Here is a 15,879-nt window from a genome sequence, read left to right on the forward strand (position 1 = left end):
AGTGTCTGATTGACACCAGATTGCATGCCGTCGCCCTCCCCTGCTGAATAATCTGTCACAGATTTTTAATTTTGACTTTAATCCCGTTGAGGGGCAGTTTCTGTTCCGGGCCAAAATTCATAATCCTGCCAATGCTAAATAACCAGTATGAATGGATCCCTAACGAGGGCGGTCTTGTTTACTCGGAGGAGGACGCAGGGGCTAACAAGACTTCTCATCCGGGCCGGTGGAGTGGAGGGGGGCGACCTGGGCCTGGTCCGAAACCCCCCCCCCCCCTTCCCAACACAAACACACACACGCACACACACACACACATCCCCACACATCCCCCCGCCCCAGCTCGCATCCCATTGGCGGAGCCGGCTGCCAGAGCCGGAGGGGTCCCGCTCGGAGGGCTCCGGTGATTGGCTGGCCGGGTGTGCGTGTGCAGGCAGCGCAGCCTGTCCGTTTGAATGTGCCGAGGACTTGTCGCGGATCATTTCCATGGACCATCTGTCTCGCTGGCCGCCCGCACAACAAAGAAGGACCCAGGATGGTGTTAGTGCACGTCGGATATCTGGTTCTGCCCGTCTTCGGCTCAGTTAGAAATAGAGGTATGACTAGCTACACGTTGTTTTATTTCTTCTTAATATCCTAACCCTCAAACACATTTCCTCGCGTCTTTTGTTGTTGTTGTATCAATCGATGTAAACGCAGCTGACACCTGCTAGCAGCGCGAGCGACCTAAAGCATTATGACACTAGCCGCGGTGCTAACTGTAGCGTGTAGCGGACCGTGACTCGTGTAAATGTGTCGGGGCCTGTTCGCCGCACCGACGGACCGCAGCTGTCAAATGGCAGCTCCGCTTCTTTCTGTGTTTTTTTTTTTTAACGTATTATTTATTAAATTGTTCTTATCCCCGGCGGGTTAAGCGCGGCCCCGTCGTCCGCCTCCCTCGTCTCGTCTCGTCTCCCTCTGCGCTTCCGTTGACGCGCGCTCCGCCGCCTCGTTAGCAGCGGACGACAGCTGAGGACGGACCACATTAAACCAGCGCAGCGTTTTGTTTCACCCATTTCCATCTTTTCTTTCCTTTTCGCTAACAACACGCACGACTCCGCCTGGACCCGCCTCGCGCACGCGCCTGACACAACACGACGAGGGCTGCTCGCCCCCTTTGTGTGTGTGTGCGCGCGCGCGCGCAGTGTGTTGTTTTCCTCCGTGCTCATGTTACCATGATCTCTGTGACTCACATGCAGTTTTTAAGTCATCCTCCAAAACAGACAGGTGTTTGTAACGGCTGCGCTCTCAGACCATAGCTTATTATTAAAATGGTCGTATTATTATTAAAAAATTAATAAATAAGAAGAATTTAATAAAAAGACACAGCAGCACCGAGGCGAATCATCCCACCCGTGCAATCGGACATAATAGCGGTTGGCTCTCTGTGTTGATCATGCAGTAATAATAATAGTATATTAAGCATCATTTTGAATAACGTGCATTGTTAAAAAGACAAAACAAAACAAAACCCACATGCAGTAGCACCAATGATTTCATTGTGCTTTTATTTGTGTTCTTTTTTCCTGTTCCATAGTATCGAGGCTGGCTCCACATTCCGCATTTCTCAGACCTTTGTCCCCCTCCATTGTGTAGCTAACGATCATCTGCTGCTGTCTGCCGTAGCCTCTGCCTGTTCTCTGCATCTAGCTGTATTGTGAAACCCCCTTCTTCCTCATTTCCTCTTTTTCCATCCGAAGACGACATTGGCATTAAAAAACACAAACCAAACCAAAACAAACTCATACCGTATCCTTCTGTGTAACAGACTAAAGAATAACACCTTCTGTAGTAGAACAGTTTGTCTTTATTTAAACTGTCATGTTGCTCTTTAGCCAATAACCCATTGTAGCCGTTAGACTTAACTACAGACTCTGTCATTGTGATTCTCCCATTCAGTGTGGATAGTCTACATTCTGCTGTAAATTTCTGTAAAGTGGATACATTTTGACCCCCCATCCCCTCCAACACCTCCACCACGATTCGATTACAGCCAGGCTTGATCGAACTCTATGGATATTGTGTCTCATCCCCTATCTATTTGCTAAAGGTGCAATGTGCCGGCTTTTTCTCATTAATTAAAACGCTTGTTATGATCCCCCCCCCTCCCCCGAATCAGTGTTAACCCATAATCCTGTTATCCTAACACGCACCGATTGGCCGGCACTCGCAGCGCTAAAATCACAGTGATTTGTGCGGTGTTATTTTCACCTTTGATGGTCCACTGCACCTAATGCCATAGTGGCGTCCAAACGGCTGGTCACAATCCTGTGTGTGTGCGAAAAAGCCTTTGTTCTTGCGAGCTGAATTGTTTTTTGTCGGTCGCAGAAAATTGGCGAGACTCGGGTCTAACTCATCTTGCCATTTAAAAAAAAAAAAAAAATACAAAATCCCCCCCACAATCATTCACAGCCCCTTTCTCAAGTCTTTTCCTCAGACACCTCCAGAATGCTATCCATTTTACAGGGATGTTTATATCCTGCACTGCTGTAGAACTCCTTTTAGAATCAAAATGTCTTTTTTATTCTTTGGTTGTGGTTTTTCTATCTTATGTTCTTGTATTAGATCCTAATGCATGGTCATTTTTTTTATACTTTTTTGTTTTTCCACATTGAACAGCAGATTCCAATGTAATCTTTGTGTAGAGATGTCCCTGCTGTACTGAACTGTGCTGTAAGCATACACATCTACTCATTGGATGCTGCTTCTGTTCTGTTAACCCTACAGAGAGCATGGTCGGGCCTTGCCTTTGGTCTTTATTTGCATGGTATTATTATGGTTATGTAGGACATATTACTCTTATTATTACTATTATCACACAGTGCCACACATACTAATATTTTTCCAATAAAGACTGTAGTTTTCTTCCTAACCTTCAGTGTGCTTTTTGCTGATTTCCATGTGTTCCTCCCTTCCTCCCTCCACACTGTGCTGTCACTGAGACGGTCCCCTCACTCTCTCTATGTGCTCTCATTTCTCAGCTGTCGTTAACAGAGTTTCTTCAAGGTGTTGCTCTGCTTAGTTTGGAGAAGCTGCAACCAAATGATCTCTCCATTCTTCAAAAAAAAAAAAATAGCATGTTTATACTGAAACAAATCGGCATTGAGATTTAATATTACACGTCGTCATTCCCTTCTATTCCATACACTGTTCTTTATAGAAACGCTACAAAGCCTCCCTCACATCCACTCATTGGTGTTTATTGGTGTTGAGTTAACATTGGAACCACTTTATGCATAAACATCTCTAACAATGGTATGTCATTTTTTGTTGGGAAATTGATATAACTGGTGATATCCTGTATTAAGTTTTCAAATGAAACAAAACTACCTGAGAGGAATGTCTGTTTTTTTTAGAAGAAAGAAAAAAATCAAGGTACTTCAAGCACGTCGATGCGAAAATTGATTATTGCATTGCCTAAATGACGTTAAAGGTTTGTATTCCACGTTATGAATAGCATGGAAAATTAATCATCTTATTGTATGTATATCATCTGGTCCTAATTTTGAAGTTTTGACGGTCTAGTATCTAAACGAGACCCCGACCAATACAGATTTTTTGGGGGACCGATGCTGATATCGATATTAGGGAGTACAAGATTCCCGATACCGATACATTAGCCGATATATATATATATATATATATATATATATATATATATATATATATATATATATATATATATATATATATATACACACTTATTTATTTATTTTTTAATCTGTCAATGATTACTAAGATGTCGTTATCAAACCTTTATGACAGAAATGTTATTGATGCTTGATATTTTAGTTTAACCATAAACTTTATCATAAATAACTTTAAATACAACCAAATAAATAGAATTTGAATTAAGAAAATAAACATTTATTTCACCTAAAATGTAAAAATAAATGGGCATTTAAGGGCTCATATCTGTTGGCCGATAATAATCGGTTAGGCTTTTAACATACCGGCCGATACCAATATGTCTGTGACAGGCTAATATCGGCCGATGTTATCGGCCAACCGATATGTTGGTAGGGCTCTAATCTAAACGCAAAAAACCTTTTGAAGTTTCCAAAGTCTCTTTTGTACTGTTATTAAAGGAATAGTTCAACATATTGGGAAATAAACCCCTGTGCTTTCTGGCAGCGTTAGATGAGAATATTGATGCGTCCTTCTTATCTGTACACTAAATGAGAAGCTACAGTCAGTTAGTTTTGCCTAAAACAACTAAACGTGATTTTTGCACTTATCATTTGTATGATTTAAGCAAAAGAAAAGATAACGTGTAGTAGAGCGCTATATGAAAATTCTAGTCGGCACAGTTTTTGTTGTCCTGACCCAATTTTCCTGACATTTTCTGCAGTTCAAGTCTAGAAAGAGCTTAACTAACTGTCAGACATCAAACTGTTATCTTCCCATCTTACCCCTGAAATCCAATGAGCAGATTTTCCCCAAAATGTCCAGCTATTCCCTAAAGAGTCATCAAATGTGTAGCATATTGACAAATCGTTCATCTGTGTATCTGTGTAATCTTTAAACCATCGGGCTCTTTCGTCCAATAATTTTCTTATTAATGTAGCAGAACAACAGATCTTGACTTATTCATACAAACAAACTCTGAAATGACAGAAAGAGGCAGTTTACTAATGTAAGTTTAAATTCCCAAAGTCATCCTGTGGTATGTAAACAAAAAGCCTATTGTGGCTTTTATTATTCTATTATTAAATTACAACTGCAGATAAGACTTGATTATTTAACATTCAATGAAGGTATCAACATAATGTTTGTTAGTAAATGGTGGTAATACTGTACTATAGGCTGAAGTGCTGAATGCTTATGCTAGCCTACAAAATTATGTGGTTTACTAATTCAATTTTTTTTATCAAAATGTTAAGTTTTATTACGGTCTAACTGAAAGGGTTGCGCTCACTATCAACAATGCATCAAAAAAAGTATGAAAGTGGGTGTTGGTCACAGCATGTATTTCACAGGCTCCCTCGTCATTTGATTTTAAGTATTTAGCTACACATTGTAAATGGAGACTCTGCAGTTTAAGGAGTTTTAAAGGTCTGCGACTCCTCGCTGACCTGCTCCAGCCACTCGAGCCTTACATCTGTTCACAATGTCTGAAATAGTCCAGAGTTATTTATGTGCAGACACAAGGTGTGGCTGAGACGGAGCCATGTGTGCTCTGCTACTTTTGCCAGCGACTGCAGCAACTGACGTAAATAACCCAACAGCTGTAATACACTGATGCACAGTAGCTCATTATCATCAGATCTCGAGTCTTTTGTCAGCACCTAGCTACCCTGTCCTTATATGACCTGTATACAGAATCAAGGTCAGTGAGCAAATCTGCATGCAGAGCAAAATTCTGTCCTTAGTCCAGCACTCTAATTGTGTGCATGCTGATCAGTGACATCAGCGGGTGCGGTGGTGGGTTTCGATGAAAAACCGCATGCACTCCGAGGCTCCGAGTGTTACATGATGGACGGCCGGCGGACTAGGAAGAAGACAGGATTATGTTAGAGAGGAGGTGTGGTTTTAAAGCTGCAGTGATGGCAGCGGGAGGGGGGAAGGGAAAAGGATGGGGAGGGGAGGGATGGAGAGACAGGTTTAATGTCAGACTGCTGCAGTCGCTGGTGGGCGGTGCTTACGCGCTGTCACTCACGCCAGACGACACCGTGCTGCAGCCACGCCGTGGGGGAGGGGGCTGCCTGTGCAGCAGCTCAGGGGTGAGGAGAGGTGGATGAGTGCGTTTGTGTGGAGGGGTGGGGGAGGTCTGCTCTGCACCAATCGGGCATTTAAAGTCTGTCTGTCAAAGTGGAAGCCGGGATGTAAGAGTAACAACGCTCTCAGGGCCGCCGGCAGCTCTGCAGTACGTCAAAACACTAATGTCAGCGTTGATGCCGCCCAAGAGCCCAGAGACAAATAATTTGACATTTACTCTACGAGCGTCGCCGCAGAGTCCAGCGATACCAGGTCACAGGCTTCATACAAAAGTGATCTGCAGCCTTTTACCAAACCCAAACCTCCAGTCTGCCATTTCTGCTCTACTTCCTCGGCCAAATGTTGTTCTTCCGTCTGCTCTCGGCTCTCAAGGTTCACTGGCTTCCCGTGTCCCGAGGCTGCATGCGCTGAAGCAAAACAACAATCGTGCATACATGTCATATTAGTAATAACTGGGTATTAAATGAATAGTCGGAAACCTCAAATTTGCATTCTGTTGGAGAGCAAGGGGAGAACATTTATATTGATAAAATATGAAGCTACAACCAGCAACTTTGCTCAAATACTGGGAGGAGCTAGCCTGGCTTTGTCTAACGTTAACCAAGTCCAGCTGCCAGTACCTCAAAAGCTCACAGAATTATATTTTTGTTAAATTCCTACAAAAGCTGTAGGAAGGAGTGTAGGCCTATGTCTTTGCAGAGAAATAGTGCACCACTATTGCCCATAAAAAAAACAAAATGTAGTGTTTAACTAAAAAATGGACAAAAAAAATACATTACTCTTTAGAGGTGCTGGTAGGCATATTTTCTACAAGGCTAAGCTAGCTGTTTCCCCCCCGTTTCCAGTCTTTGTGCTAAGCTAAGCTAATCAGGGGCTGACTGTCGCCCTGCGTTTAACAAACCGACATGAGGGTGATATCAATACTCTCACCCGTTGCCCTCTGGCAGAAAGGAAACAAACGTATTGTGCAAAATGACAAACTATTTCCTTAAATACACCAAATTGCGATAGATATGACATGTATTTAAGAGATGTGGGATTTTTATGTTGAAATTAAAAAAAACAAAAAAAACTTGTAATTGTCGGCAAATGGTAAATATATCACAACTCTTTATTACAACAAGTCCTCCAACTCATACGACGAACCATGTCCTGTGCGGTAAAAACGATCAAATCGTCTGTTTCCTAAACTAGAGCCTCTCTCTACCTGTGACAGGAGCTACGCCACAAATACCTTTCACCTCACAGCGTCGTTTGTGTGCATTAGCCGTGACCAATGCATGGTTGATGAGCTTGTAAAGGTAAGGGTGATGGTAAAGATTAGAGTGACAGGGCAGAGAATCAGCACGGTTACAGAATGTAAGCAAATCCATTGAACCACAAAAACTTCACGGACTTACCGAGTCCAACGCTGACCTCTAGGGGCCGTGTTCATATAACGACCGCTAGAGGTCAGTAGGCTTTAATACGACCACAGAAGTCGTAATAAGCTGCTTGAACAAACAACCTATCTGGCAGTTTTTTTGTCGGAGGACAGTCTTGATAACTAATATCTAAATCCTCCCTGTTGCTCCTATTAGACATAAGCTGCTTCCGGACATGCACCGAAATCTCCAGAAGATTCTTGGCGAATGGCTGGGTGCTCACCCCAGGCCCCACCCCTCGCTTGAATGTTACGTAAATGCTCTTGTTGGTGTGAACGCCAATGTCCTGCTGCTTTCTTCATATGTGAACGGCAAATTCTGGAAAATGTCCGGACCCAATTGCCCAGCACATTTTCCAGAGTTTGTGTCTGAAAACCGCTATGAAGTGTCACTCCGTATTACTGTTCAGCGGGTCCAGATTGAATCGGCCCTATAGACGTTTTTCACTGCAGCCATGTTGACATGACATAGCAGGTAAACAGAGGTGTGACTGACCAAATTAATAAAGATTCTTTTTTCGATTTAGATAGAACCTTAGTTATTATGATTTAGTTTGTCCACATCCTATATCATGTGAAAATGGCTGACCTGGAAAAGTGGTTGACGCAACAGGTTTCTTCCAAAACATATGACTTGCAGGTACAGGATATATTTCTAGGCCATTCAAAGGCACAACACTGAGGTATTCCAGTTCACTCATTGCACAGTCCATCTTCCACACCCTGCTGTCAGCCTCCTGGTCCAGATGCCAGGTAATGGGCAACCTTGTAATGGGAAGTTGAAGTAGTAACTGTTTGTCCTCACTTCACCCTCCTTCCAACCCACCTTTTTCTCTGAGCTCCGAGCAATTGGCATTGATTGTTCTGTGCCGGTCAATACCGAGGAGATTCAGCTTGACTATACCGCACAATCTCATACTCCGCCTCCAGCTCTGATAGGAGGGGTGGGGGGAGGGTAGAAACGGAGGCCGATAATCTTTTGAGCCCACCTCAGTTACGGTGGTGCGTGACTACTATCACTCCCACAGAGGGGTTTAACGAGATATCTGCAGATATGTTTGTGATTCTTCAGACGGCAGACAGAGAAGCTAAATTGACCGGTGATCACGGGCCACAGACGACCTTCAGTGCTGTAGATCTCGGAAACACCCCAGGGTGTTAGTGAAGATCCATCCTCCCCGCTGGCTAGTCGGTGGCAAGCGGACAGGCAGGCCTCTGGCTGCAATCTGTCTGTTGGTGTACATGGTGCTCCACAGGGGTCTGAGTGTTTGTGTCATCCATCTGTTGTGTTGTCTGCTCTGTCTTGTCACTTCCTGTGTCAGGACTGTCCTATTTCATGTTCTCTCTGTGTCATGAGTTCTTATATGTTTAAGTGTGAGTGTGTGAGGAATTTCCTTTTAATTTAAATTTTTTACATTTTCTGTGGTCTTCACTGGGTTGTCTGGGTCTCTCTGTGGTGTTTGGTTGTTTGGTTGGAAGCAAGTAATCTCGGGCTGATGTGGCTGAAATCTCATCCCCTTGAACCTATTTCCCACAGGAGCGCATTTCACCAGGCATCACAATAGCCATGCTACCTCCTGCCGACACTTTCACCTGGGCGCTCCCCAGGCGCCCATCTCAGCCGAGTTCCCTCTAGGACACGCCAGCCAGCCCCCTCAGACTGGCCTGGCCGCCCACCTACCCCCGGCACATCACCCGCCCCTCACTGCCCTGCCTGCACCCCCCCAGTTCCAGGATGTGCCGGGGCCGCCATTCCTACCTCAGGCCTTACACCAGCAATACCTCATCCAGCAGCAGCTACTTGAAGCGCAGCAACGCCGGATCCTCCCGCACTCCAGGTAAAACCACAGCTAAGCACCTGTGCACGCAAATAACAGAGACACACTGTATGCCCATTAAAGCATGTTGAACATCTGATTGCAGAAGAACCCAGGAGCGTATTCCCCTGCACCCCCACAGACTGCGGTCAGGCTACGAATACTCCCCTCCCCTCCATGTTCCACAGCCAATGACGCAGCAGCCACGGTACCTGGCCGAGGGCACTGACTGGTGAGTTCCCTGTCGGAGGTTAACGAGAGTAAATGATCTCCGCCCTTTCATCTCGCGACCATCTGTCCGCCTGTCACATCGCCTTGCCTGGGTGACAATGAAGACTTTAGTCGCCTGTCTGTTTGCCTGCAGGGATCTCAGCGTCGACGCCAGCCACCCTCACCACCAGTACCAGCTCCAGCAGCTTCCACAGCACTATCAGCATTACCTGGCCTCCCCTCGAATGCACCACTTCCCCAGGAACACGTCCTCCGCACAAGTGGTACGTTCAACACAGACTGGCCTCCCCTGGCTATTCTTTATCTTGAACTTTACTACCATTATTTTTTTTATTTTTTTTTTCCGATCTATATCTTGATCAGTTTCTCATTGAGCTGACGATCTTACAGAAAGGTTCAAATTTGATACGGCTGAACTGGAGACATCGTACCCCACCCCCCCCCCCCCATTACAATCCCTATACCTTATACAAATGTGGTTCCCCTTTAATGGGCTCTAATTAACTAAATGACTCCATGATCATAATAAAGTCTCACATAAAGGGACACAAGGTATTATGATTTTAACGACTGCATCAGAAGTGTTCCGAGACCATCCTCCTTTTGGAGCATTTTGCCAATGGAGTCACACACTTGGTGTTTACACCACTTTCAGGATTCTCTAAAATTAAGGTTTGGTTTCACAAAAATCTGAACAACCGAGGAAACTCGTGTTGAGCTCCAGGATTAACCGAGCTGTAAAATGACGGCGAGTTCTCGTTTGCCAGGTTGTGCATGAAATCAGAAACTACCCGTACCCCCAGCTGCACCTGTTGGCGCTGCAAAGTCTGAATCCTTCACGGCATGCCACTGCGGTGCGAGAAAGTTACGAGGTAAATATATCTCCATGTTCATTTTACTGTGCTTTTCCTCCCTCCATCTGTATCAGAGACCGACATTTGACTGCGCTGTTTTATTTAAGCAGATGAGATTTCTTACCTCATGCTCTGTTTGGAGCTTTCAGTCAATGTATACGTTCATATTTTCAGTGTTTTGGGGTTTTTTTATTGGACAGGTTAGATTTAACTATTTCAGGTTTGTGATTCCTACTTGACATTGGACACAGGAGTTTAGTTTAGTAGCTGTTATGGGGCTAAGTTTAAGGTTAAGTTTTAGACTATTTCACTTTTCGTTCAGGAGCTGTTGCAGCTGGAGGATCGGTTGGGGAGTGTCAGCAGAGGAGCTGTTCAGACGACCATCGAGAGATTTACCTTCCCACACAAATACAAGAAGGTACAGGGCAGATAACAGTATTTACCGGGTGTTGCTGACACAGAGATGGTTTAAACTATAACGGGGTGTAATGGCTCTTATTGACCTTCCCCTTTGTCTCACTATAACCTGACCTGCTCACAGAGGAAGCCACTGCAGCTGAAGATTGGGGAGGACGAGGAAACGGATGTGGATGAGAAATGTACTATCTGTTTATCAATGCTGGAGGACGGAGAGGACGTCAGGTCAGACACACTTCATCACCCCCAACTGTTTTCTCTAAAACATGACTTTAAAAGAGTATTTTTCATGAGCTTCAAGTAAAAGTTCAACACAATGCTTGTTCTGTTTGGTTAGAGTTCGATTTCAGCATTTTCACATTACACCTCATTTGATTACGCTGAACAAAAGCCAAAGTGTAAAAATCACAATTTCTAGGGGAATATATATATGGGGAGTATTTCTTTGATCTGAACAGTTGTTCAGGCAACCAGTACTTGTCACAACCAAGAAATGGACAGACACTCAAAAACTCCCCTGTACATTTACACTTTGGTCACAGTTAGATGTCAGTTTAATTAAACAAACTGCCATTTTCATCAATGACCTCTAACTAGCAGTAACTAGTATGGTAAAAGGCATTTGAGTCAGCCTTGTTTCCGCCTGTTTCCAGTCTTTCTTCTAAACTGAGCCAACGGGCTGCTGTTTCAATTCTCTCATCCCACTCTCCGCAAGGAAGTGGAAGAGTACATTTCCCAGAATGATGCAGTATTTCTTTAAGCACTGACATGGGCACATGGCTTTACACATGCATTTAAAACCAAGCTGGGGAGGGGGGCTGAATTTCATGGAATAAAGAAGAAGTGCTGAGGGACGTGGAAAGGGTCAGTTTACAGCATATGGAGTCTCAGCTGTCCGAGGGGCGCGTAGCATTCGGTCCTCCCAACGCGCCCGAAGGAACTCCCCGCAGGTTTCAGAAGTTCTTTGTAGGCACATAGGCTGAATTCACCGGGGGACTCGTGCTCGTCATTGTGAATCACCACTGACCCCGTGTCTCTCTCTCCTCCAGGAGACTGCCCTGCATGCACCTCTTCCACCAGGGCTGCGTGGACCAATGGCTGGCCACCAGCAGGAAGTGTCCAATCTGCCGGGTTGACATCGAGACACAGCTGAACCCTGACAGCTGATAAGATCCGAACCCCCCACCCCCTCTTCCTCCTCCTCCTCGCCCACTTGTCAATCACGCTCGTGTGGTTCCTGCTTTCTTCCACCCCCCCCCCCGTGTTGGGTGCTTTGCCAAATGTCTCCAGACTTCATGTGACATCACGACCCTTCTGACTCATGCTTTACTGAGCCAAGCCTGGATAACTAAACTGCACGAGAGGCCGCCACGGAGTCTCTTTATATAGAAGCACATCCCTCTGGAAGCGAAACACATGCAAACATACACATACACACACACACACACACTCGCAGTCCTGTACACAGGGTTTACTTGTAGCTTGCTGGTCGTACGTGGGGTGTTGTTGCTGTCGTAGTGTTGTACTGTAGGTGGCCTCGGGCTGTGTAGCATGTCCTCAAAGCCATGACTTAATGTCCTGAAACACGTAACCCCACACTGAGCTGGCTACTTTCTCCCTCTCTCTTACACACACACACACACACACACACACACACACACACACACACACACACACACACACACACACACTTTTCAAACCCACCTCAATCAACATGAATACTCTGCCACACAGGACAGCTTAACAGAAACGAAATGCTCTGATGCCATGTTTACCTAAAGATCATTTGTGGTCGTAGTAGAGTAGCAGTAACCAACAAGTGATATCTGGTGCGCCGCCGCCATCTCCGGTGGCGAGCGCCAGCTAGCTGAGTGTTTTTAATTCTATCATGCAGCTTTGACATTTTGCAATACAGTAGTACATTGACCTTGGGTCGGTGTCCCGTGCGATGGCGTCTCGTGAGTAGGTCTCTCTTGCACTGCTGCGTAAACCGAGCCCAGTGACTTGAGTAGTCGTGTGGTTTCTTTTTTTTACATTTGAAAATAGGTAGAAAGTGTTTTACCAAAATTATTCTTTCTCTCCCCCACAGTGTAGCTTCAAACTGATGCGCTGGTCCCACGTGTCTGTGCTCCGCCCTTGTGTGTGTGTGTGTGTGTGTGTGTGTGTGTGTGTGTGTGTGTGTGTGTGTGTGTGTGTGTGTGTGTGTGTGTGTGTGTGTGTGTGTGTGTGTGTGTGTGTGTGTGTGTGTGTGTGTGTGTGTGTGTGTGTGTGTGACGTAAAGAATGTGGCTAACCAATGTGTGAGCGTTGAACAAAGTGAAAATATGAGCGTGCGTTCAAAGGGTTTCAGGCAACACCGAGACCCGCTGTAGGTTAATAGCATGGCCACTGGAGCTCTTATACAACACAAAGCCAAAAAAAAAGAAAAGAAAGGGGGGATGAAAAAAGAAAACTATCATGCATCGCAGAGCGAAGGTGGGAGGAAGATTTAGCCGCCCTGTACCTGCACCTCCATCTGGCGCGGGGCCAGTGGCAGAACACTGTGTTTCTGAAAATGCATGTTTCATCGTCGACTTGGGCTGCTTGGATTTCAAAAGGAGCAGAGATGGCTGTGCCGACTTAGTTAACCTGAGCTGTGACTATCGTCTGAACACTAACAAAGAAACAAACACACACACATACAAAAAAAAAATGAGCACGGTGTCAGCGGCGGATCCCCTGACTGTGTAGCGTGTGTTCATCCTGTCCCCCTCGGTGGCGGACAACGAGATCCTCATTTTTGACGTTGACCTTTTTGCCTAAAGAACAAGCACATGTGACAATAGTTACGGCAACAAACGTGTTTTTTTTTCTCGTTTTTTTCCCATTGGTATTGCATTTGCGTTGGTTTATATTTAGGTAAAGATTCATGCAGTGTTTCAGCAGAGAGAGAGAGAGGAGCTTGTGTATTGGTCTTGTGTATTTGTGTGACAGACCTCCCCTCGTGGTTGCTATGCTGGTTGCTATACTGTATTGCTAGAACATGTAGAACGTGGTGCGACGGAGGCAGCCTCCCTCTCACAGTGCACACAGACACGAGGCGACACGACGGGCAGGAAAACATTGGGGCTGTTAAATCGAGTCTTGGTCTCACCTGTTTTCACTTCTTTCTTTTTTTTAGCCTTTGTGTCGGCCTGTCCTTTTCAGTTCCACAGGGCCGTGTGTTAATGGCTGCTCTTAGGACCCTCACCGTCCTACGCACTGTGATAATTAAGGATGGGACTTGGCCCCAGAGTCTCTCTCAGCCTCGCGGGCCAAGGATCAATCAAAAAAAGGATTACTGCTCCCTGTCTTGTGCACTGCCAGTGTCGACACTGCCTCCTCCTGTAGTGGAGCCATCCGTGATGACGTTTTCATAGTTTACACAGGGTGTTGTCAGTTGAGATGCCTTAAGTATTTAACAATCATAATTTATTACTAACTGTAGATATTGTGGGTATGTATTTAATTTGTATAGTATTTTTTTTTTGGGAATCCTAATTTATTTATTTAGAAATAACACAAAAAAAGGCTATGAAAAAAAAACGATTACCTCATTTTTGCATTGTTTTAAATGGGAATGCTTTGCATGCAGTTGTACTTTTTAGAACACTGAAAGTTCGAGATAAAAAAACAAACAAACCATAGACCTGCTGTTTGACCTCCACTAGCTGGCTGTGCCATGTGTACTGTCCAAGGCTGAGCTACTGAGCCCGCTCTGCGTCTCTCTCTCTCTCTCTCTCTCTGTCTCTCTTTATGTCTCTCTCTCTCTGTCTCTGTCTGTCTCTCTCTCTCTCTCTCTCTCTCATGTGGTGCTGTGGATCTTGGTTACATTCCATTCAATGCAAATTCTCAGATCCCCCATGCTGTGATGTAGTGGACGAACTGCAATGACGTGAATTAGTTTAAGATTGTGAATTTTTTGTTTTGTTTTGCACTCATTTAAAACATGGGAACCCTCTCACTGGCAAGAAAAGGTAGTTTAGATAATTCAATATTATCACTAAACACTCTGGCTTTTTTCTCTTTTTTTTTTCTTCTAATGCTCTGCTTCTCACAATGCACTATGGGTCTTAACAATGATCATCTGTGAAGCATGTTCCTCCGCTTTAACTCTTTGTATCTAACTTAACAGTTTCATTTCCTCTGGTGTTTCTCTTCAGTTCATTTTCCAGAATAGTTTGTAGACTTCAGCATAACAAGTGCCTCGCTTTAAGTGTTAGGAGATATTTCCATATTACTGAAAAAAACATTAACACGTAACAATCAATCCATGAAGCCACCGCGCCTTATTGGTTGCACGATTAATTCAGAGAAAGGAGTCACGCTGGAGCTAAGACAACATTTGACAGGTGTCGACAAAAGCCATTTTCCTCAAAACTTCCAGTCAAACTGTCCAAACTAGCTGTGGGTTTGTTGAGCTGGAGCATCACTTATGGCGGAAATAGTTGGGACCGTAAAGAGGCATGTTTCACTGTGGGCTTTATAAATGTTACAGTCATCCTTCGTTTCTCTGTTCTGTTTATCTTATATCTCCTATTCTCTCCGCGTATTTTTATTTTATTTTGCCGTCCATCCCTCCTCTCAGAATCTATCCTCCGTTTCCTTTCAAACTCTAAAGGGAAGGCAAGGATTTTAAAGCACAACCTTTTCTAAAAATGCATGTTTTCTCAGGTTTCAATATAGTCTCAATGGTTTAATAGTATATGGTGAAAATATATACAAAGAATATAACAGAAAAAAAAATATGTTAATTTTGTTGCTGCTTGAATCTGAAAACAAAACTGAAGAGAAAATCCCAAAAAGTGCCAGTGAAAGGGCTGCCGCCATCCTCGTACGAAAATCTGCTGTTTAGCTGTGACTGCGCAATGTTTTTCAATATAGGATATTTTATCTGAAAATAGAACTATTTATCATTAATATTAAAGCAATAGCGCATTAACGGTGATGAGTGTGTTAATGAAGAAGTGGATGAGCGTATTATGGGTAAATGTTAGATTCACATTTGGTGGAATTTTGTACTTTATTTATTATTACTACTAATAATAATGATAATGATTTCAAAAGTTGCATTGCTAAACCCAAACTGTTTGGTTTGTTTTTTTAATTTTAATTTTATTTCATGGCTTGTATATTATCCTTTTGTATGTGCTCTTTTTGTAATAAATTGGATAAAATGGACTTGTTGGTCTTTAATGGTCTCAACTTTCCTCTCGAGATGTGGATATAATTTGAAACTGTCAGTGGAAGTAGTTTGATAAGCGCAGTGAGATTAAACCTGAATAGGAAAGTTGCACTTAAAGTTCCACTAAACTAAAACCGTGAGTTGTAATTAATTGCAACTTCAAAATGATATTATTCAGGTT

General features: G+C 44.1%; 1 protein-coding gene across 2 annotated transcripts; it reads left to right on the forward strand.

The window, feature by feature from the left end:
* The first annotated feature begins 274 nt into the window (after positions 1–274).
* On the forward strand, positions 275–15,694 carry rnf165a (ring finger protein 165a). Of its 2 annotated transcripts, none has more exons than XM_035608905.2 (8): positions 275–593; positions 8,715–9,015; positions 9,101–9,226; positions 9,359–9,488; positions 9,993–10,097; positions 10,402–10,497; positions 10,621–10,721; positions 11,546–15,694. In XM_035608905.2, the coding sequence occupies exons 1-8, from the start codon at positions 533–535 to the stop codon at positions 11,661–11,663; spliced, it is 1,038 nt and encodes a 345-aa protein (XP_035464798.1). In that variant the 5' UTR covers positions 275–532; the 3' UTR covers positions 11,664–15,694. The 2 variants fall into 2 exon arrangements, with proteins under 2 accessions (XP_035464798.1, XP_047185487.1); XM_047329531.1 differs by having other exon boundaries at positions 392–593; positions 10,405–10,497.
* The last annotated feature ends 185 nt before the right edge of the window (positions 15,695–15,879 follow it).

The sequence above is a fragment of the Scophthalmus maximus genome, chromosome 20 (assembly GCF_022379125.1).
Source record: "Scophthalmus maximus strain ysfricsl-2021 chromosome 20, ASM2237912v1, whole genome shotgun sequence".
In the NCBI taxonomy this organism is placed as follows: Eukaryota; Metazoa; Chordata; class Actinopteri; order Pleuronectiformes; family Scophthalmidae; genus Scophthalmus; species Scophthalmus maximus.

What these genes read in the sequence shown, in the direction of transcription:
- rnf165a (XM_035608905.2), top strand. Translation starts at nt 533, where the DNA reads ATGGTGTTAGTGCACGTCGGATATCTGGTTCTGCCCGTCTTCGGCTCA. An exon ending in CGGCTCAGTTAGAAATAGAG is followed by an intron (nt 594 to 8,714) that starts GTATGACTAGCT and finishes TATTTCCCACAG; the next exon opens with GAGCGCATTTCACCAGGCAT. An exon ending in CGGATCCTCCCGCACTCCAG is followed by an intron (nt 9,016 to 9,100) that starts GTAAAACCACAG and finishes ATCTGATTGCAG; the next exon opens with AAGAACCCAGGAGCGTATTC.